This window comes from Cyclopterus lumpus, chromosome 5 (assembly GCF_009769545.1).
Source record: "Cyclopterus lumpus isolate fCycLum1 chromosome 5, fCycLum1.pri, whole genome shotgun sequence".
In the NCBI taxonomy this organism is placed as follows: Eukaryota; Metazoa; Chordata; class Actinopteri; order Perciformes; family Cyclopteridae; genus Cyclopterus; species Cyclopterus lumpus.
Genome location: NC_046970.1, coordinates 13,347,268 through 13,369,705, shown reverse-complemented (window position 1 = coordinate 13,369,705; position 22,438 = coordinate 13,347,268). Strand labels below are relative to the sequence as shown.

The window sequence follows — 22,438 nt, the reverse complement described above, 5'->3', positions numbered from 1 at the left end:
TATATATATATATATATATATATATATATATATATAGACACATACATACATACATACACACACATATACTGTATATGCCCATTACGTGTGTGTGTGTGTATATATATATATATACACACACACACACATATATATATATATATATATATATATATATTTACACACAAGTATTTTTCTATTCAAATAATAACTTTAAAAACAGTATCAAAATGACTATAATGTACAGAAAAATACAAAATTATCAGAGTTCCCTTTTCTGAGGTCTTACATCTTATATTGATCATGCTTTTGCAGGCCAGAGTAATATGATTCAGTGGTCAGTTTCAAACTGCAGGCTAGTTAGGTACACATTTTATGGATATTAGTTACAGCAGAGATTGAAAATGTATAGAATTGATTCTGAACAGTGTGACATTTGGAAATAATGTGCCCATTATGCTGTACTGTATGGATGATAGCATAACAAACTAACCAGAGAGAAATGCTGGTTAGACACATGTTAAAGTGTATAGTTCAGTATCCATTTAGCACGAAGGAAGCAAATAAAATACAGAGACAGAATCTCTTTTGACTGCCGTACACATGCTGCCGTAGCATTAGGGGGGCTTCATATTCTGCCTACTTTCCAAAAATGCACAACATTACTGATGAATTCAGCTTGTTCTGTCAATAGAGTTTAGGTTACATCTGTTGCTATTATATCCCTATTGTATAGATTAATGGTACTACCAAAGATTACACAGAAAATAACAGTCAGAAATAAAGTTTCAGCATAGGTTTGCTTTATTTGTCTTTCTGAAAAGATCAGTATTCAATTAAATTCAAGCAACCTCTGGAATAACTTCTAATCTGTATAAAATGTAGCTCTACAAAACACCATTAAAGTAAAATGAAATGAAAAAGAAAAACTATAGAAATATGGACAAATCATTTTGAAATCACACAGTCAATGAAGCCTGAAACATAACATGACCTTTATTCCAGCTAGAGAACAAGACACAGACTGTGATTACAGAGATCAGTTGAAATCTGTGAGTTCAATGTTTCTGTAATACTAGCCAATGTGTTTATGCCAATCAAGGCTCAGCTGAATTAGAAACATACAGAAAAAAAGTCAAACGAATTGATTCTTACTTACAACAAGAACAACGATACTGATTTGTGTTGAGACAACTCAAATGTATCAGGACAGAAGAGCCCTCAAACCTTGTGATGGAGCAAACTGGATTAAGTCCATCTCCCTGCGAAATGATTAAAAAAGGGTTGTTTCACATGCATTCAGCATTCCACAATCATTGCATTTTAGCAGACTGTCTCCATCAGAGGCTGATAGAAGAACATGATCATACCTCTGATACAGAGGCCAGTATTCCCCTCACCTCCACGTGACCTCTGAAACTGCTCTCTGCCTGGCTGTAACACTGTGACTGGAGGTCAGGGGGAAGTGCGTGCAACAAAGGTCAAGACTGAACCATCTTTTTATGGGGATCAAAGACATACCGCTTGAAATGCAAGTGAATGCTAACAGGCTGAGAATCTGTTTTGGGCTCCTCTTCAATTGTTGGTCCACCTTTGCTTCCACCCTTCCCTTTCTTCTTAGAGGTGGAGGATAACAATTGCTTGGTTTCAGGAGAAAGACCCTCTGGAGAAAAGAAAAACAAGCAGGTCAAGTCAAAATCAAAAAAACAATCATTATATAAATAGATCCCTTTATGAAACACATCTACAGTATAACTGTCTTACACTATGTACAGCACTTGATTATCTAAGTGTAGATATATCTAATGCTTGATAGAGAGATTTTCTTCCTGGTTATGTGTGCAGTGGATAATGCATCAGTGCTGGAGCCTGTTCAGTGTGCTGACCTCAAGATCAATTGATGCCTTCATCCTCCTGATGAAAATGTGCAAAGAAGTTAACCAGTAGCGCCTCCAGATTCTGCGTTTGTCGGACTCTTCCTGACATTCTTCCTTCACTTGGGCCTCGTTCTCTGGCACACTGAGCGTCTCTCTGTATGTGGCTGCTTGTTTGCGATTTTGCACAAGGAAGGTAAGAAGTGTTCTGGGTTCACTGCTTTACATAGTGGCTGTCTGACCTCACGTACAATGGCGCCAGCATTCTTCTTGTTATCGTTATGCCAATGTGAGGGTTGTTATGGTTATGGAGCAGACAGAAATCTCCTCTTGTTATCTATGATCAGCTGAAAATTTCCGTTTACCACCACAGAACACACTCAGACACCCACACTTACATGATTTGTATTCACACACACAAGTGACAAATTGGAATTGCACTTTTACACATTTGTTCTCAAATACATTTCTAAGTATTTGTGTTTAGAATTTTTTTTTAACATACACAACATGTATTATATAACAAAAACCCTGCACAAGAGAAATGGGACTGAATCACTGAAGCATTAAGGATAAGAAATATTGGGTCAGTAGCCAAGTTAGCAGCGAGTATATTTTGGAGGAGCAGTATAACATCACGTTTAAACCAATGTGTTTCCTTAGTTTGTACCAGATAAAAGTATGAGGAAGTGATAATCTCACAGTCCTCCTTAATAATCAACACAAAATTATAAAACACACTCTAATTCCAGCTTCTCAAATGTACTGATGTACTGCTTTTCTTTGTATTTTATAGTAAAATGTATATTTTGTGTCAAACGAAACAAGAAATTTGATTAGGTTTTAGAAAACAACAATTGTAATTGAATAATACAGAAAATAGTCCGCAGATTAATATGTTAAAAAAAATAATGAACGTATGCGCAGTAGGTTTGAACGACAGAAAAGCTAGTGAAGTCTGCGTGAAAGCAGACGTTCGTACATCACCCCTTATCAGCAGAATAGTGCCATGTTTGCCTTAATGTCAGGGGAAGTGTGAGAGGAAAACCACTGGATGTTTATATTATGTCCATGCGTAAAGAAGTGTGCGTTAGTATGTCTGAGACTTTTGAGTACATTAGGCAATGAAGAGGATGTAGGTGAGGTTCTCTTTCTAAATGTTTTTGTTTTCTCTTCCCTCCCGGTGTGGAGCAGTGGGTTCGGAGCAACAGAAGGTAAAATAAACACAGAACAGACTTCCCCCGGAACACAGGCAATCCCCAGAGGAATCCTGGGAATGTGGCTCAGGATGTCGGGCCTACAGCTCTTACCGCATCCTGAAAACAGTTTGCAGAGCCCCAATGTCCCGGGAAATATAGAGAAAGTGCTCTGGATGCGTGTATAGATGAAGAGGGAAATGTGTCTATGCAACCTTATCAAAAGCCACAGTGAGTTTAATATTGTGACATTAAACAGCATCAGTAGTTTTAGTACTGGTGAGACAAAGGTGAATAAACAATAACGTCTCACCTCAGGTAAACCTTACCTTGTACTCGGATCTTGAACTTTCCGCTCTGTCCAAACCCACCCTCCACAATGCCATTCTCGCCTGTCGACAGTGTGACCTTCAACCCCAAAAACAGCTGGAGGTTGGTCTCCTTCTTGAACAGGTTGCGGCCAATCACAGTGTAATCGTCAGTCACCTGAGCACAAGAGAGCGGGAAAGAGCCTTATGAGCTGCAACACTAATGAAAGATAACGTGAAAGCACAAAAGGGGATGAATGTGAAAATGTCAAGATGTATTTGAGTAGTTGAATCTCATTTTTAATTCCTCTGATGTCTAGATATTGTGGGTTGTCCTGATTTTAGTAACTCATCACAGCAGAGTGAGGAAGAAGAGATGATCCTCTGCCCGGTGCCCTCACCAACTGTACCACATGCCGTAAGCCACATTCTTCGAGGCCTGCCGCCTTGCTGTCTCACTTGTTCTCTTTCATCCTGCACATTTAATGCTATATTTGTTTGTATTTCTGTCTTATCATCCATCACTAAGTCGATCTAACCCGCCACTAATCTGATAACATGAGGGCACCGCTCTGTCTCCAACTCACCTCCCCCCACTACAAGTTCTTCCTCTCTCTTCTGCCTAATTCTCATTCATTCTTGAACATTTGACCCAGACATCCCTCAAGCGTAACTGATGCGCTGATTAAAAGAAATACAGTGGCTTTACACTTCTGACAGACATATGTATTGTGACTAGATGAGGCAATCATATCTCGACAATGCCAGTAATGTGTTCCTTTACAAAAAGGAATGTTTAAGTCTTGAAACATTAACTGCCTCTTTCTGTGAGACTAGTATACGTGTAATGTCACATGACCACAGTCTGAACTCTCACACACGCTATTCTACTCCTGAGTCACTGACTGGAGCTGTCAACACCCTGAGGTGCTAACAGCAGGAAACTAGTTTACACACTTGACCCCTGACTTGAGACTGAACCTGACAAGGGTGCACACATAAAAACTTTACTGTGCATAGTCACAACATCTTCAGTGCGCCACCAGATGAAAATGCAAACTGTGAAAAGTTGGAGGGTGCTAGCTTTTTGAAAAATTCCCAAATCAGATGTTAAGATCAATAAGAATAAAAACAGCATCAGATAAGAGGAGATATGGATCAGATCGGTATGAACTGGAGCTCAGGATCAGGACAGAACATAACAACAGTACAAAAATCAATCCGCATGTGTGAGAGAGAGAAAGAAGCTGAGCCAGAGACAAGTGGAGGTTAACTCACACAGTCATGTGGGTATTTCTGTGCCACTCAGGTGTGTCCAAACAGTGCCAGTCTCTGACAGCTAGACAGAGCTAGTGGCGTCAGTAGGCCACCCACGCACACCTCTGTGTCACAGCACATGCTAAGGCATGCATACTTATCCATGCCTCAAACACTGATCACCAGGGCTGAATGTGCATGCTTGTTTGTGTGTGCGTGTTTATGACTGTACAATAGGGGCTTTGTCTGAGAGGCATGGTCCACTGCCACCAGCAATGAGAAACATCTAAAGAAGAACCACAGCCAGAAGGAGTACACGGTGATAGAGAGGTCAGAGGAGCAAGGGTAACACTCTAGGGTAAGCAAAGAAGATGACAGTCAGAAAAAGACTATTTAAAATAAACTGCTGAGTGTCCCACTCACCCTTTCCACCTGGCCCTCCTTGTGTTTCGTCTTGTAGATGTGCAGACGAGGTAGGGCAGTCTCAGCGTAGCCTTTATCTTCAAACCCCTGTAGTAGACGGCCCTGGAAAGCCAACCGGCATGCATTGGCATGGATATCTGTGTCCAGCTTGGAACCAATCACCAGGCAGAGTGAGGGGCATGTGACTGGCCGCTCAAACTCCAACAAGGCCCATTGTTCTGGCTCAGGTGCCAGACTCGCCTCTCTCTGACCAGTTTCATATTTATCCTGGTAGAAGTACTGTCTCTCGAAGGTGAAGGGTAAATCCAGTGAGCAGGGCTGAGATGTAGATGGAGTAGTGTCTGAAGGCGGCTCTGAGGCACCAACGGGTGGCAGGCCAAAGAACATAACCCTCGCCATGACTGTCTCATGACCCACTGTGATGTGGAACTTTGCACGGGTGGCAAGAGAGCCCTTGAAGTAGCCTATCTTCCTCACAGAGATGACTGCTGCATAGAGTGTGCGCAGAGACCCTGGGGTGCACACCACACCCCGCTCTAACAGTTTAGGGTCAAACTGTGTCACACACACACCCACACGATCCCCCTGCATGGCTGCTGACACAGGCTTCCGAAACATCTGCACCGACTTTATCTTCTTGGTCACCTGATGTCAGAGAGCATAGAGATGTAATAGATAAAACATATTTGGAACACAACTCACAAGAGAAAGCAAGAAGTACATCAATCCACAGTATGTCAGGTTATTGCTGATAAAGGTTCATAGTTTATAATGCTATAGCCATGCATGCGTTTGTTTGTTGTTGTTTTTTTTTACCATTCCTACCAATACTTCTTTTGGTTCCACTTTAGTTTTACAATTAAAATCTAGAGACTATACAACATGGCATTAATAGGGAAGAAAACATCCGTTATTATTATTTATTTATTATTTACAATAACTTTAAAAAGGAAAAGCTCCTATAAAAAGGACTTAAGTTACTTTTTTGTCAATAATATAAGCACATACGTAAGTAAACACAGCTCTTTATATATGCACTATTGTTGCTGAATTTGCAGCTGTGCATCATATTTTATATTTATATTTAATTCTATTTTCATATTTGTATTTCAATAATATTAGGCTTTGATATAAATGTAATTGTGCCTTGTTTTGTTTGAACTATACATCTCCAAACTAATCATAGGTACGGAAACAAACATTTAAAAGATATGTCTTACTACCAGCCCATCTCGCATCTTTGATTGTGGGATCTGGGATATCACAATGTGTATGTGCTTTTTTTGTTGTCCATTATAAAATTACCAAATCAACAGTAGTGGCATAGATCAAGGCTCCAGAACTAATTACTATTAATTTAGCCATTTGCTGCCACCAAGAGGTGGACATTAAAACTACATAGAAAACTGCTGAGCCTGGCTGAAAGTGTGCATCTGGTCTAAATTAGCCACCGCTGTACTTCCAGTCCACTCAGAGTCCCTTCATCCTTCCCTCATTTTAAACTGACACATCCTCTGCACCCACACGGACATCCTTCCCTCTGTCTGTCCATTTCGAGTCAACTTCTGAACTTCCGAATCTCTGTCGTTTCTAAGAAAGAATTTCCAGCACTCTGGTATGTTACCAGCCTGTAAATAACAGAGATTCTGAATCCATGCATTTTTGGAGCATACCTTTAGTGATGGGATTTCCACAGTGTCATTGATTGCCAGCGACCCCTGCAGGATGGTTCCAGTCATGACTGTTCCCTGACCACGGATAGAGAAGCAATGGTCCACAGCCATCAGGAGGTCACCTCCAGGGTCTCTCTGAGGGAGGTATGTCTGTTTCTTCAAAAGCTGACACAAGAAACCAAAATGGACAGAAGACACATTTATTTATACACACAAAAAGATAACTGTCACACATACACAAACATGTAACCAGATAAAACATAAAAGGAGAGAGAGAGAGAGAGAAAGAGCAAGAGCGAGAGACTAATTTGATCCATATCTAGCTAGTGATTCACAAAAACTGCATAGCACAGACTGTCTCTGGTGGTATAAGTGCTGCTCTGATCCTGATGTTTGAGTCATACTGCTGTTTTGCAAAATAAGAATATAACCTTTTTAAATGCAGTACAGAGAATGCAAAGATTCTGTTTACGGTTATTTAAGACGTTTATACACGGCATCGATTTTCCCCTCAGAAAGTACTGACAAGTTTATTTCTCAATGAAAAATGTCGAGCTCTGTACAGTACATATATTGATCAAATCTTTTTTTTAACAAAATACTAATATTGGTTTACGTTGTAAAAAAAAGTATTATCCCTTGTTGTCAGCTTTCTTCAATATCAAAATCAGTACACTTCAAAATGTAGTATTGCGAATGCCCCAGTAGCTTGTGCTACTTGGCTTACTACTTGCCACAGCGGCCTGGGGTTCGAGTCACGATGATCAAGATATGTACTGCATGTCATTCCGTCTATGCCCTGCATTTCCTGTCTCTCTCACTATAAAATAAAGCAGCAATGTCTTCAAAAATCTGGTGTTGGTCAGGCAAAAGCCAAGAGTTGTCAACAATAAACACGTTTGCATTTCTTGAACTAATGCTTTTCCTTGATCATTTGGATCATTACCAATCGTGACATAAATCACTTTGAATTGTAGCACATCAGATAAGTAATATACAGCAATTAACACTGTGCCATTTTTTACACAGTACATACTGTACTAACTTAATACTCTGTTGACTGGACAAAGTATGCGTTTTTTTGTTTTAGTTGTTCGGTAAATAACAGACAGCTTACTTGCTTTACTAATTCACCACCACTTGAACAATGACAGCTGACTAACAGCACTTGTTCATAAGTGAGAACGTATGTGCTCTTTTGAGCTAAATTAGTAACAATGGAGGGGAACCAGAGTGTTTCCGGACTTTACCTCTATTAACTCTGGCACTCCATGTGGCTCCTCTGTGTCAGGAGCCTCCGGGCCCCCGGGCTTCGCTGCCACAGCAATCACTGGACATTCCTTAAATCTGGCCAACAGCACAACATAATATTGAAATTACTTCATGCTTTGATGTTGAAGTAATGATTAAAGTTACTTTGAATAAAAAACAAGTGGGTCTGACGGACAGACCACTGGAATGCAGAGAGGGAGACAAGAGATTCAACCCTGGGCCACTGGGAGTACATGGGATGCCCTAACCCACTTAGATGTCTAGGCCTTAATTTCCACAATATCCTAATGTATTCTTATACTTGTAATGGATTCAGACCTGGTTCGCTCCAAAGTTTTGTGCAGTTTCTTGGTCATTTTCTCAATGGCACTCTGTCTTTTGTTGGGTGGCAGTAGGTCAATTTTATTCAGAATGACCACCATGCGAGGGCAAGTCAGCTCTCCTATCAGCAGACACTCTGCAGTCTGAGTCTGCAACCCTTTCACCACGTCCACCACCAGCATCATCAGGTCAATAATTTGGGCACCTAGAAAGAGCAAATAAAGCCAACAATAATCAAGGATGTCAGATATTATTGACGTAGAAGAAAAGCAGGCTGAATCAGAACACAATAGTTCACTGTTAAAGAGATTCCAGCTTTCCTACTGTGCACCTTTAGTAGAACTGTGAGTAGAGACTACAAAGCCGACAACAGCACACAACTAGGAATGGACACAGATACCTAAAAATAACAGTAGAACAACAAGATCATTTAGGGGAGGGGTGCATAAAGGCAAAGAGAGAGTAAAAGGCTAGAGGGTTGAAACCAGAGCTACAATTCACTTGGTTCTCTTTCCTTTCCCTCTTTTCTTTTCTCAACTTTGGCAGTCTCTCTTTCCTGTGTTCCCCTCTTTTCTCTCCTTCACTTTGGCTGCTTCTCTTTCCTGTGCTTTCCCCACTTGGGACAGGAGGGGTGGTTTAATACATATCCCAAACCCCACACTTTCCTTCCTCCCTAATCTACAGCATGTGACACCCCACTGGCTCATAGGTTTCATTTAGTACTTTGGTTACACAACAGAGCAGCATTCATTGTTTGAGTGCCTCTACTACATATAGCAAGACCAAAACTTCTACCAAAGTCTACGCCTTTCATTTAAGTTTAAAACAGTCTTATCAATTGAGTCAATTAGGGCTGCAACTAATGATTAATTGTCTGGTCTATGAAATGGTTAAAACAAACATTGATCCATGTTATGAAAGCCCTAGGTGACATCCTCCCATGCCTTATTTTGTCCACAACTCAAAGATATACCGTTTAATGTCAGAGTAGTAAATAAACTAGAATTTAAGAAGCTGGAAGCACAGAAACTGACTTATTTTTTAAGTAATAAATCAAACCAATTCATCAATTAATTTGATTATCAAAATAGTAGGCAATAAATGTAATAGTTGAAAACTGACGGATTAATCTTTGCAGCTCTTAGTAAATATGATATGATCAACCTTTCTGCTTGTAGAGAAAAGGCACCCTCTGCTGGATAGGTCACATTTGTGTCCTATGACATTGAGGATGGAGTGTAAATCCTGCTGTGACTGCAGCATTTAGACATGTTATAATGTATTATCTTACGTTCTTTTGTAAATATATGATGTGTAACATGTTATTGACACACTGGTACCAATACCACAGTACAAACTATCTTGATCTTGTTACTGATACATTCACTGGCACCTATGTGTTTGTGTTAATTGGGCCTCTCACTTTCAAATTTCAGTTCTGTTTGTGGGTTTTAAACTATTATGTTAACTTAGTTTGCATCGAATGAAAACACTCAATGGAGGTTTTTGTTTTTTTTATGTAACAGCATGACAGCAGGGATTTTATTGCTGGAACTTCCGATTAAACGGTAGATTGCAACATTTTAAAAAACTGTTCTGCTTTTTTGTCACTTGCCATTTTCAAGTTTGTAGGTGTTTTACATTGAGATAATGTGTGTGTCTGTAAATAAGGTTAAGAAAAAAACTGTTATTTGGTTTCAGTGTAATTGTATTATGCATGCTGGCTCACTGTCAAGCAATCATGGCTTACTGAGACACTTGACTGGAACAAATATACTGGTAATGGTATTAGTAACAGATTATTTTGAGAGTGACAAAACAGAACGTGTGCTGTGAAAAAGGTCAATTTAAGAGGCATGCTTTTTATATTAAGTTGTAGACATATAGTACAGTTGGCAGTGTATTAATGACACCTTGCTAAAACTAATGCTGTCAAACATACAAACAGCCCTGCAATAAGCCCGAGCTTCATGAGGTTAAAATGTTAAGTATAGTGAGAGGTGTTTTTAATATTTAATCCATGCTCATTGATATAAAGGGGAGCACCACAAACTACAGCCTCTAAAATGACCACAGTGTTGAATAAACACCTCTCTAAAACAGTTTAATGAACATACTAACCTTCATAAAAAGGTAGAATACATTTCAGGGTTGTTGTCTTGGACTGAATGCCTGTATAAACTGACAACTGAGTGTAGTTGGTGAGGTATGGTTGCTGCAGCCTCAGCTGGTATCATCATATATTGGTAGGTCAACGTGTCGTATACGTAGCCGATGTATTTACCACCCTTTCATTCACTGTCTGTCATCAGTGCCATTAAGCACCCACACTTGCAGAGAGTAAAGAGAGCTCACCCCCAATGATAGTGCGAATAAGAGAGGCGTGACCCGGACAATCCACCAGAGTGAACTGCAGGCTGTCATAGTGCTGCTGGCCTCCACTGTCCCGCAGGTGGTCCGGAAGGTCCACCGTGAAGGAGGAGAAGCCGAGGTCCAGCGTGATGCCTCTCTCGCGGGACTGCGGGTTCTTGTCAAAGGCAGCCGTGGAGGCGGTGCTGCTCAGCGCCCTGGCAAGCGATGTCTTCCCGCTGTCGACATGTCCGAGCACCCCGACGTTGAAATTTAACGTAATGGTGCGACTGTCAGCAGACTCTGACATGTTGACTCCAGGTTGATGTACTGTTAAACGACGTGCGTATTTTCTATACTCCGAGTTGGACGTTGAACTCGGCCCAAACGGAAACGTTAAAACGGCAGTATTTGTTGTCAACAACCTTTTCTTTCATTGAACCCCGCTTTCTAATACCGAAACACGTTCAAAAACCAGTTGCTGTAATTAGTTTGTGGCTTACAAAACAGATAGCTACAAATAAGACTTTAACGTTACTTTGGGAGTTGAGAGAAACGTCTTCCTCGCTGTCAGCGGACTACATCCTGAGGACAACATGCTGAAGCGGAACGTTTCTTCAGTGACAAACCAAAATAAAAAGTGGGGAACTGACTTGACATGCTAGCTGTTTGATTCAAACATAACGTTAACTATAAAACAGAAGCTGCTGGGGAGATGATACACCGGTATCAGTTTAGTTCTGCATATACGTTTTACTCTTATTACTTACTGACAAGTTTGTATCAGTATCCAGTACGACAAAAACCACGGCAACACAGACGGAAATGAAAACTGTCCTGGGCGGGGGTTTTGTAGGTGGAAATGATTGACATGGACTTTAGCCAATAAATGTGCTGCATCAGTCGACAAGGTCCAATAGAAATATTGATGTCAACGGTATCGAGGGGTATCACTTCCGCTGATTTCCCCTAGTAACCCGCATGGAAACCGATTTTCCTGTGTTTTGAGTTTCGGCGCCGATTCTGACGGTGAGAAGTTATCGGAGGCACATGAGGTATTTTCTTCATCGTAAACCTGCCTTGGAATTTTGACATCACATATTTATAAAGAAACAGTAACTATGAAGATCGAAGAGGTGAAAAGCACCACGAAAACTCAGCGGATCGCCACTCACAGCCATGTTAAAGGACTCGGGCTAGACGAGGCCGGTAATGCTAAACAGTCAGCATGTGGTCTAGTCGGCCAGGAGGCTGCTAGAGAGGTAATATTCATGTTTCACGGCACCTACGTTATTCGTGTCTTGTTTGGAAGATTGACTTCGAGAGCTGATAATTGTTTTGAAGGGAAGAATTCGCTCACTGCAGGCGGCCAGATTCACCAACAAGCTAGCGTTAACCTAGTTCCGTTAGCACTGTAGTGTCGCTGTTCTCTCTCTCAGGTTAGAGGTGAGCTAAAGGGGTATACCATACCATACCATACCATACATATTATTCACCTTTATCCATATCCATTTCTTAAAATATATCATGCTAAAACGTTTGATTTGTAAAGTTTGCTCCGCAGCTGATCAGCTAAAGCAAAGTGTATTCATGAATGTAGAAACAAAATAGCTCCTTTAGAGACAAGTGGACGACCTGTATTCATACTAAATTAATCAAGATGTAAAGATGACATTTCAAACTAAAACTACATGTGAACTATTACCAATTCATTGCCAAAACACCAGCTTCAAACAAGTATAGACATCTAGTCGTCATGCTGTTCTCATGTTTAGGCTAAGAAGAAAACTGGCTGCTTGTCGGTATACATTACTGTCTAAAATGTAATATACATGGGTTAACATAAACAATGGGGACAGTGCAGACACTAAAGGATCCATAACACCTGCTTTGTTGTAAATTCTGCCAACAGATCATAGCACTCAGCTCAAGGGGTTTCCCACAGCCAGCTGCTTGTATTTCAGTCAGTTCCTGTTGACATTGCTTGTCAACATACAGTATAATGGTACTTACTGTATATTATTTTCTCTTTCCAGGCTTGTGGCATCATTGTCGAGCTGATCCGTTCAAAGAAGATGGCAGGAAGGGCAGTGTTACTGGCAGGACCACCTGGAACAGGAAAGGTAAGTGTGCAGTGTTAATTCACTAACAAGACATCAGTAAAGCTTCACTGTTGTTGCTGCAGCGTGTGACTCTTTTCTCCTTGTTCCTCCAGACTGCCCTTGCCTTGGCTGTTGCACAAGAGTTGGGAAACAAGGTGCCTTTCTGCCCCATGGTTGGCAGTGAAGTCTACTCATCAGAGATTAAAAAAACAGAAGTACTAATGGAGAATTTCAGGAGGGCCATTGGTGAGTGTCACGTAAATATGATTTCGCTCCTTGGCTATAGTTCTTAACCCCACAACCAGTCACTGTAACCCAGGTTGTTGTTTTTAATAGGCTCTGATCTGTGCGGGTCTGATTTGGGAATTGTAAAACTATCATGATTGGTTTTAAACAGGTGCCATTGTTAAATACAGGCATACAGTTAAGAGAACAATGTAAATGATGAATAGAGGAAAATGCAGATTACTGAGACGTTCAACTGAAAAACGTGTCAGTGAAAACAACAGCCTGGTTTGAGGATTATCCAAACTAAACATTATGTTGTATCTGGAAAAATATGAAAAAAACACTCCATTCACTTGATTGATACCCCTCTGGCTGAAAGAGAAAAGGTATATCTATTTTTTGTTCCTCTACATTTGTTCCCCTCTTGGTGTTAAAGGACATTATATGATCAATTTATACCCTCAGTGAGGAGTCATTGGCTAGGCAAGGTATCCTGCACACACCGTTCTCATGAGCTGAAATAATGGTGTTGAGAAGAATGGTGTTGAGAAGGAACAAAAGGGGAGGGGGGGGGGTTGTCGGACTGCTGACGGTACCTGTCGCAGGAAATGGACCTTAGGTAGAGGGAGAGATGGTCATCAGAACAGGATATTCCGGTGGGAGGAGGTTTCATTTAGAAATTGTCATCACTCTACCAGGAAGAGTGCCCTGATAGATAGCCCCTGCCTTATGCTTTGCTGTCTGCTCCTCAACACAGCAGATCAGCCACCTGTGTGCTGCTCATTCCCGCTGCCATCGGCTGCATGAAAGAGGAACAAGAGCGTGATCACATTACACAAGATTATGCCTAGACATTTCATGGGCTTGCACACACGTGTTCCCTGTCTAATAAAATGCATTGTTCAGTAGACTGAAGGATGCAGCGGCTTAGTTGATGCAGGAATATAAAGGCCCAATTGAGTTCTCACTGCAGTGTGCGTGTGTGACTGTAATGTTGCCCACATTCAGGACTGCGTATCAAAGAAACAAAGGAGGTGTATGAAGGAGAGGTGACAGAGCTGACCCCCTGCGAGACTGAGAATCCCATGGGTGGCTACGGAAAAACCATCAGCCACGTCATCATTGGTCTGAAGACAGGCAAAGGCACAAAGCAGCTCAAGGTCAGACTCGGAGCAATTTCTTCTTTTTCTTCTTTTTATATGGTTCTCTTTACACCGAGCAATGATGTGTATCTTGCATTTAGATTTTGTTTTGATTTTCCTTTTGTCTCTTTCGCTTCCAAAACTCTTACCTAAAAATAGATCATATTAACACCTTCTTTCTTCCTCAATGAGTATTTTGACAAACTATTATTGTCACAAACAATCCGCCTTACTTTCACTGACCAATTGGGAGGAAGCAGTATCTTACTTGAAAATCTCTTGTCTGGTTTTCTTAGCTGGATCCCAGCATTTATGAGAGTCTTCAGAAAGAGCGTGTGGAAGTGGGAGACGTCATCTACATTGAAGCCAACAGTGGAGCCGTCAAGGTATTGTTTTACTCCCTTACAACTGCCACACATTTTGATCAGCCAATCTGAGGCGAAACATATGTACACGCTAGGATTTAACTTGCCAAATTATTGTTGAGTTCACAAATGACACATTTAAACTAAATAAAAAACCTAAAGAAATATTTGGTTGAACCAAAGTACAGTGTTTTCTGTCTTGCTTATCCTTGTCCGTCCTCCATGGTGGCGTTCTTTCAGCTCTGCATCAAAGTGTTGCTGAATTTCTGCTGTACTCTGGAATTAGCCTCTCTCATTCCTGCAGCTCTTTATGCTCCCACTATCTCTCCATCTCCCACAATGCCTCTTTTCTCGCAGCTTGTGTTGACAGACCACAATGACAGTTCCTTTAATCGGTGCAGGTGGGCTGGGGGCGCGGGTCGGGCCAAAGGAGGAGGGCTGGACAACACATTTGTTACTGTTGACAGCTGTATCATGACCTGCCTTCTGAAACTCTTTCATCCCTCAGCTGCATGCCCTCCTCTCTAGGATGGCCTGGTACTGGGTTCAATTATACACCTGCTCTACCCCCACCCCCTGCGCTGTCTTTTTTTTCACTGTTGTCAGAGTAATGTTTGACATTCTTTTTTTGTTTCACACGGGTCAGTTTTTATATTCTGAACACATTTGGTGTACTGTGTCTTTGTAGAGACAAGGTCGCTGTGACACATTTGCTACGGAGTTCGACTTGGAGGCAGAAGAGTATGTGCCGCTGCCCAAAGGCGATGTCCACAAAAAGAAGGAGATAGTCCAAGATGTCACACTGCATGACCTGGATGTGGCAAATGCCAGGCCCCAGGTATCTTAACTGCAAATGTCTTATAATTTAATGTCAGTGCAGCTGTTTTTTTTCTCACAAACTAGAAACTAGTTTGCAGAGTTGTCCCCTATATGTTTAAAATAATTGCTCACTGTTTGATCTCAGGGAGGCCAGGACATTCTCTCCATGATGGGACAACTAATGAAGCCCAAAAAGACTGAAATCACAGGTGAAAGAAAATGTTATAACTTCTCAGCTCACATAACCAGCTGGCTTCAACACTTTTTTACCTTTTTACCTTTTTTATTGCTTATCCATCTTTGTTTTCTTTCGTATTTTAGATAAACTGCGTGCTGAGATTAACAAGGTGGTGAACCGCTACATTGACCAAGGTGTAGCAGAGCTCGTACCTGGAGTGCTGTTTGTGGACGAGGTGCATATGCTGGACATCGAATGTTTCACATACCTCCATCGAGCACTCGAGAGCACCATCGCCCCCATTGTTGTGTTCGCCTCTAACAGGGGAAACTGTTTGATTAGGTTGGACGTATACAAAAATTGTGAAGATTAAAAACAGAAATTTCCTTTTTTTTTTTCTTGCTAGGGTGTAAGATTTGTAGTATTAACCATTATTTGTTGCTCAGGGGGACAGAAGACATCTGCTCTCCACACGGGATTCCTCTGGACTTGCTGGACAGAGTCATGATAATCCGCACCATGTTGTACACAGCCCAGGAGACGAAGCAGGTGAGTCTCGGCATTAAAGTATCTGCATGTGTGCCATCTGTGCGTGTATCACTAACATCATTGTGGTTTGTAGATCATTAAGATCCGTGCTCAGACTGAAGGGATTAATATTAGCGAGGAAGCTCTTTCACACCTGGCAGAGATCGGCACCAAGACCACCCTCAGGTAAGAATTGTGTATCACTGAATGGAGTACATTGAGTGGTCCAGTTTTTAGAGCAACTATTATTAAAAAAAAGAAGTGCTTCTTTGTATATGTGTGAGTTTACTGAGTGGCTCTTATTTCCGGATTCCTCTCAGGTACGCTGTACAGCTACTGACGCCAGCCAGCCTGCTGGGTCGTGTTCAGGGAAAAGAGAATGTGGAGAGGGAGCAGATAGAAGAAATCAATGAGCTTTTCTACGACGCAAAGTCCTCCGCCAAAATCCTCCAAGATCAACATCACAAGTTTATGAAATAAAACTGGATTTAAACCTTTTCATTCACAACTTCTGGGGGCTGGTGTTACATGGTTCACTTTGATTCGCCATCCTTTTTATGTGGCTTTTTCCTTTTTGTTATTCCGTCTTTACCCTCCGCACCGTGGTTCATTCTAGTGTCCCGGCCTCATCTACTGTAGTAGTTTTGTTCTAAAAAGTTTTATCCATTCCCTTTGTTGATGAAAGTAATTTTTTGAATAAAAAGCAAAACACAAGTTTACTCAGTTTTCTTTAACGTTTACTTTTTTTATTGGCACTTCTTACAATGAAACAGAATGGCTGAGACAGAAGATTCCAACTTAACTTAATTTATTGATATAAAGAAAAACTTATTTAATGCAATTGTTTTGATTGCAGTATTGCTCGTTCCTTATTACCTTAACTTGGAATTAAATGTGACAGAGGCAGTAAGAATAGTTAAACATTTGTCTGAATGTTCTTGTGTATACAAGCTAACCTGTTTAAGAATGGGGGAGAAAAAAAGGCTTCAAACTAAATTTTCATGGACTGAAGTGCAGCTGCAAAAAAACTGATCCCAAACCCATAAAGTGAAATAAGTTGTCCAATCATGGTCAGGAAGTCCACTGCTACTTCCTGATAGGTCGAGCTGAGCGCGCGTTCAAAACAGTCTCCGCTCCTGATCTCACTCCACTGAACACCGAGGGAGCAGCTTTACCACTTCTCTCTGTGAAGAAAGAGAAACAACTATCATAATATATCACTGATAATGAGGCAGTGGTTATGTAAAGTTGTGGATAGGCTCTGTATAAATAAACAGACTATCCCACCGGGTAAGAGGAAAGACTTGACGGGAATCTCCTATCAGTACAACCCTCCTTTCCTTGCTGTATATGGAGTGGAAACTTGAGCATCATGAAGAAACGCCCCTCACATAAACTCATTGCCATAACATGATCCTATCCAGATGCAGAAAACTAAAGACTTATTTCTTTCAGTTTCACAAATGTAAGACAAATGTCAAATTATATGTCCATGTCTTCCTATGTGTATGTGTGTGTGTGTGTGTGTGTGTGTGTGTGTGTGTGTGTGTGTGTGTGTGTGTGTGTCCTCACCACACTCCTCCATTACTTCAAGTGTCTTGCTTTTTGCTGGCCCACTTGTACCCAGTTTGGTCTTTGTTTCGCTCAGGTCCTCATCTCTCACCTCGGGACGCTGCATTAGTTCATCTTCTTCCTGACCTGGCTGAGGGCGGTGAAAAGAAACAAGTACGACAGCACACGTGATTTCTGGCTCTCCAAGTCTGCAGAAGGTCTTTTTTAACAATGTGAAAAAACGTCATCTCATTTTAAAACAATGGTCTTACTTGAGACATGTTGTTTGAGCAATTGAAGCTGGCCATAAGAAAATCTCTTGTCAGATGTCTCTCTTTTCTCTTGTGAGTCCAGCCCAAGACACATTCACAGATATATAACCCAGCAGTGATTCTCCAGTGGATAATACATCTGCTCTTGAGAGTAATAAATGACGCAACAAGTGTATACGCTCCTCCTCTTTTCTGTCTCTCTTCCTCTGTATTTTCTTCATGGTCTGCTGTCCTACCTGCTGCTTCATTAGGATGTCACTGCTACAACTTGTGGCATTACATTTTACCAAATAAATCCCAGAGATCCAAGACAGAAACAGATATATGTCTGTGTATCATCTATCGGGTAATAAGCAAGTCAAACAAATAGGACTCAAAGTTAAAAAGGTATGACTAAAAAAGTTAAGTACGTGGTTATCTTAAGACATCAACAAAACGTTATACAATGCCTGGCTTGTGTATAAATGAAGTAGAGCGGAGTAGAGAGAAGGGTGTATTGCCATCCTTTAAAAGAATGCTGTTCCCACCCCTTCCTGCTTGTTTTCCATAATGACATCATTGTTCAGCACCAGGGACCCTACATTCTTCGGCCATAAGTACAGAGGATAGACCAACAAATAGCAACATGTTAAATAGCCGCCTACTCAGATCCCCTAGAGCTAAATATGATTAGAAAAACATGTTGTAAAGCCATGCTCTATACCAAAGTGCCCCCTAACCAGTGCAAAGCATCTTTGGTTGAAAAAAATGCCATCTGTGGCATCAGTGTCTGACTTAATATAGAATATATAAAATTCAGTTTATGAACTTACACTTATATTTTATTGAACATTTATTAAATAACAATTTTTAAATGGATGCTAATTTTAAATGTTATTTTTTAAATCTCACGTACCCGCTGGAGTGCCTTCACGCACCCCCATTTGAGAACCACTGCTCTAGAAAGTGCGCACTCCCTCACAAAATATAAATAATGAACTTCAAATGGAGAAGTACCACGTACACTTTGTACGTGGTACTTCTCCATTTGAAGTTCGTTATTTCTATTTTGTTTAATTAACCTTAGAACAGCTGGAATCTTCCAACATGGTGAAAGAAAATCTGAAAATGGGAGTTTGTGATTTTTGGACAAACACAAAGAATCATTTGGGCTGCTTATAGTTTATAAATATATATTTGTATCTATTCCGGTAACAAATTCAACAGTTTTCTTAAAATACATTCAATTCTTTATCAGCCACAATCAGATTCCAAAACAATCATAACATCTTTGTATGTTTGTTCATACTTGTATGAGCCAACACAGGAATGATCCAGGGAAAACATATCAGCATCATATACCCACACATTCACATAGGTCGACTTTCCATCGTTGCCTTCACACTGTCAGTAACTGTCAATATGCAGCTCGTTAGAACTGTTTCTAGTGAAACATAAGCTTTCTTCCAGGTCAGTTCACCAATTTCCAGTCCAATTTAAGTGTGTTTCTTTCTGTATTGGGGCACGAGCTGAGTCCTCACGAACTGAATTAGCTGAGTCTCTGTGACAAGAACAGCCACAAACACGCCGAGCAGACACAATGCTCCTACACCGATATGGACCAGCCTTAGTAACCAGCCGCTGTCACAGCAGAATACACCCTGCAACCAGAAAAAAAAGATGCTCAAATTAGGGTCACTGATTTGCACAAGATTAAATAGAATAAAAATACTATGCAGTTTGTGATATTTAGAGATAAAACCTGAGTGGAGAATGACTATTTTATTCTCTTGTACCTCAGACAGCGCCGTGACGACGGCACTGACAGCAAGTGCCAGTATTAGGAGCGGGGAGGGCAACAGGCCTTGCAGAGGTTTCCATTGAGTGGAATGGAAGTAGTGGTGTATGTAAAGCAGACTGTGCAAGATGCGGAGGCCCATGTTAAGGCAATTTGCCAATATGAAGCCCACAGCGCCAGCCCACCACGTCAGCATGTAGGACAGGAACAGGAAAGACACAGAGAGCGCCAGCATCACTAAGTTATACCTGAGGATGAAGCACACACAGTGTTGAGTGGCAGGTTGCATAATGTGTTACTGGCTGTGTTTGTATATTTCTACATTACTTACTTGTCAACCTCTTCTTGGCTCATGGCAGCAAACACAAAGCACTCTGTTACACCATTTGCAGCGAGCAGGAGAACATAGCAGCTGTAACATCGCAGCAAAGTGGGCCCTTTATCCAAAAAACACAAACACAGGGCAATGACTAAGAACAGCAAGCAAAGCTAGATATGCAACATGTATCCAATACAACCAGTGTGTTGTGGATCTTTTACCTGCCCCACTGCTAAGTAGAGAGCCGCCATAGACATCCAGAGCCAAGTGAGAATAGGCGTAGCCAAACACAGAGATAATCAGACCAACCACCAGCACCAGTTTCAGTAGACACTCCAGGACCTCCGCTGCAATGGCAACGTCCTCCTGTAGACAAAACACACAACATGACGTAAAAATGACCCCAAACATGTAATTAATTTCACAAAGACTTGTTTATATCCGAGACACAAACCTGTCTCTGATTTTTGACATCATGTCCTCGCTTTAGCACTTTGGCAAAGAAGATGTAGAAGCTTTCCTCGATAGGCAGGAAGATGAAGCGAGCCACCATGGAGCCCAGATTATTGACAATATCATAAACTCCCTGGTCTCCAAAGCTCAGGACGTTCAAGAAGGTCATGACGTACCGCTCCCCCTCTGTCAGGATCTGCTTCAGGAAGGACTGCTTGAAGAAGCTCCATGTGAGCTGGGCCAGAGTCCAATCAACCAGCGGCTATAAACAGAGCAATAGACGATCATTAATCCTCTATGGTAAGTGTTTATCTTGGAACTTGTCAGTTGGATTTTGTGAAGATAGATCTTGAATAAAAAATGTAGTATATGTTCCTGCTCTATTACCTCTCCAGCAGCTCTACAGGGCAAGAGATCTCCAACACGTTGCAGGGGAAAACCCTTCTTGGCTGCCTCTTTAGAGCCCAAAAAACGAATGAAGTAAACAGCGTAGCATAGCACCAGGAATCCTGTGTACACCAACTAAGAGAAGCCCATAGCTTAGAATCATTACATACAGAGTAAGTAATCACAGAAATAACGCATAGAATATATCAGCTGATTTCTTACATGAGCAGCAGAGAAGATGTAAAGGCCCCATTCACGGGCAAACACCACCAACAACACGGTTATACTGCACTTAGCAATCATTGCTAAGCTCTCAGCGACCACCTTCAGTCGGACAAACATGTGAGCTTGAGCCAGGACCCAGAGGGGCTCAGCAAGGAGCTCCTGCACTCCTGACAAGGCAAACATCACCACAGCAGGGCCGTAGTAAGGGACAGCCTGGGGGTCTGGGACCTCCAGAAGCCACAACCACACACAGACCAGCAGGGCTGCCCATAACACACCCAGAGGCAACCTGAGAGGTAAGAAAGACAAAGACACAACACGCAGGAATACAAGTTGAATACACAGGATTGAACACACTTTACCCCTTTTGTAAAATCACTCAACTTACGTCAGCCAAAGCAGGTTGATAACTTGTCTCCAGCTGTGGTTTGTCCCAGATACCCCACTCAAACAGGCTCTCCGGAAAGCTTCTCTGGATAAAAATACTAATGTGGAGTACAGTAGTGTAAGCCTGCAAAACACAAACACACACACTATCAGCTTGTGCAGTCAAACGTGCTGGCACTGTGCCCGTTCTCCTATTGGCTGTGCCAAGGTTCAGCACTGATCATCCTCACCTGACATTGACAACACCAATCAGCTCTTTGGAGACAAACCGCAGTGTGAATGCATTCAGCAAGAAGGTGAGGATACGGAACATGACCTGAGATAAAGAACACAGAAAATCATAATTATTATATTATTAATTACTTAATTAAAATACTGGGCTGCTATGGTGTTTAATCTCAGATGCATGTGTCCGTGTACCTGTAGCAACACATTATACGATGCTAGAGTTGACGCACTCCTCAGAACGTCCTCAGAACTCATGTTGGACTTCACTCCGACTCGTTGGAAATCGTTGTCAAGCGTGCACTTGACAACACTTCCGATACTTTCTACCAAGTCAAATTCTAAAGTTATACCGTAAAACCCGTTAGGGTGGTGGCCGGAAAATCAATACCAACAGTCCCTAATTTCTAATGAACCAGTGAAAGATCAACGTTACATTTGCTGGACCGCAGTAGGAGTTACACTTCCGTACACATTGTACGGAAGCACGTTACGTGGTGACGTCATGGGGCGTTACGTCCAACGAGTTGTCGCAAGAGGGCGAACAAATCTGCCTTGAATCTCCATCTCTATGTCGTGACCAAATGTTTGTTACTAGCGTGTTGATACTATTAAATGCATTCTACATTCACAAAATGTATTGTGCCGAGCAAAGCCCATTTATTTATTGTGTGACATAGATGTCACTCATTATTAATAATTTATGTCATATTCATTGAATGTGTTATGTAACTGTGTAACGCTATTCATATGACATCTATTGCTTCTGTCCATCCGGAGAGGGATCCTGCTCTGTTGCTCTCCTGAAGGTTTCTTCCCTTTTTCTGT

The 22,438-nt window shown here is 41.4% G+C and overlaps 4 protein-coding genes across 5 annotated transcripts; 1 reads left to right on the top strand and 3 right to left on the bottom strand.

Annotated features, from left to right (window-relative positions):
* Positions 1-760: 760 nt before the first annotated feature.
* On the bottom strand, positions 761-11,495 carry eefsec (eukaryotic elongation factor, selenocysteine-tRNA-specific). Its single transcript, XM_034532215.1, has 7 exons — positions 10,659-11,495; positions 8,301-8,508; positions 7,961-8,057; positions 6,711-6,875; positions 5,038-5,682; positions 3,379-3,535; positions 761-1,642 (listed from the first exon to the last, which is right to left on the bottom strand). Exons 1-7 carry the CDS (start codon positions 10,960-10,962, stop codon positions 1,461-1,463), a joined length of 1,758 nt encoding a protein of 585 aa, XP_034388106.1. The 5' UTR covers positions 10,963-11,495; the 3' UTR covers positions 761-1,460.
* ruvbl1 (RuvB-like AAA ATPase 1) lies at positions 11,465-16,733 on the top strand. The gene is made up of 11 exons (XM_034532216.1): positions 11,465-11,914; positions 12,689-12,775; positions 12,868-13,000; positions 13,991-14,142; positions 14,421-14,510; positions 15,178-15,327; positions 15,454-15,517; positions 15,630-15,828; positions 15,933-16,035; positions 16,109-16,200; positions 16,335-16,733. The coding sequence occupies exons 1-11, from the start codon at positions 11,774-11,776 to the stop codon at positions 16,492-16,494; spliced, it is 1,371 nt and encodes a 456-aa protein (XP_034388107.1). The 5' UTR covers positions 11,465-11,773; the 3' UTR covers positions 16,495-16,733.
* Positions 16,734-16,801: 68 nt separating this feature from the next.
* Positions 16,802-18,186, bottom strand: mustn1a (musculoskeletal, embryonic nuclear protein 1a). 2 transcript variants are annotated; one of them, XM_034532217.1, is made up of 3 exons: positions 17,838-18,186; positions 17,587-17,712; positions 16,802-17,198 (listed from the first exon to the last, which is right to left on the bottom strand). In XM_034532217.1, exons 1-3 carry the CDS (start codon positions 17,929-17,931, stop codon positions 17,101-17,103), a joined length of 318 nt encoding a protein of 105 aa, XP_034388108.1. In that variant the 5' UTR covers positions 17,932-18,186; the 3' UTR covers positions 16,802-17,100. The 2 variants fall into 2 exon arrangements, with proteins under 2 accessions (XP_034388108.1, XP_034388109.1); XM_034532218.1 differs by having other exon boundaries at positions 17,587-17,716; positions 17,838-17,949.
* A 718-nt stretch (positions 18,187-18,904) lies between these two features.
* On the bottom strand, positions 18,905-22,107 carry rft1 (RFT1 homolog). Its single transcript, XM_034532786.1, has 10 exons — positions 21,806-22,107; positions 21,616-21,701; positions 21,387-21,509; positions 20,996-21,287; positions 20,774-20,908; positions 20,388-20,648; positions 20,155-20,299; positions 19,946-20,051; positions 19,613-19,862; positions 18,905-19,477 (listed from the first exon to the last, which is right to left on the bottom strand). The coding sequence occupies exons 1-10, from the start codon at positions 21,866-21,868 to the stop codon at positions 19,313-19,315; spliced, it is 1,626 nt and encodes a 541-aa protein (XP_034388677.1). The 5' UTR covers positions 21,869-22,107; the 3' UTR covers positions 18,905-19,312.
* Positions 22,108-22,438: the final 331 nt, after the last annotated feature.

Coding starts and splice junctions, on each gene's coding strand:
- rft1 (XM_034532786.1), bottom strand. CDS start 21,868: ATGAGTTCTGAGGACGTTCTGAGGAGTGCGTCAACTCTAGCATCGTAT. Junction 21,510..21,615: donor ATTGGTGTTGTCAATGTCAG/GTGAGGATGATC, acceptor TGTGTTTTGCAG/GCTTACACTACTGTACTCCA. Junction 19,478..19,612: donor TCGTCACGGCGCTGTCTGAG/GTACAAGAGAAT, acceptor TTCTGGTTGCAG/GGTGTATTCTGCTGTGACAG.
- ruvbl1 (XM_034532216.1), top strand. CDS start 11,774: ATGAAGATCGAAGAGGTGAAAAGCACCACGAAAACTCAGCGGATCGCC. Junction 11,915..12,688: donor GCCAGGAGGCTGCTAGAGAG/GTAATATTCATG, acceptor TTCTCTTTCCAG/GCTTGTGGCATCATTGTCGA. Junction 15,328..15,453: donor TGGCAAATGCCAGGCCCCAG/GTATCTTAACTG, acceptor GTTTGATCTCAG/GGAGGCCAGGACATTCTCTC.
- eefsec (XM_034532215.1), bottom strand. CDS start 10,962: ATGTCAGAGTCTGCTGACAGTCGCACCATTACGTTAAATTTCAACGTC. Junction 8,509..10,658: donor TATTCGCACTATCATTGGGG/GTGAGCTCTCTT, acceptor TGCTCTTTCTAG/GTGCCCAAATTATTGACCTG. Junction 8,058..8,300: donor AAAACTTTGGAGCGAACCAG/GTCTGAATCCAT, acceptor GCTGTTGGCCAG/ATTTAAGGAATGTCCAGTGA.
- mustn1a (XM_034532217.1), bottom strand. CDS start 17,931: ATGTGTCTTGGGCTGGACTCACAAGAGAAAAGAGAGACATCTGACAAG. Junction 17,713..17,837: donor GCTCAAACAACATGTCTCAA/GTAAGACCATTG, acceptor GCCCTCAGCCAG/GTCAGGAAGAAGATGAACTA. Junction 17,199..17,586: donor TGAAGTAATGGAGGAGTGTG/GTGAGGACACAC, acceptor CTTTCTTCACAG/AGAGAAGTGGTAAAGCTGCT.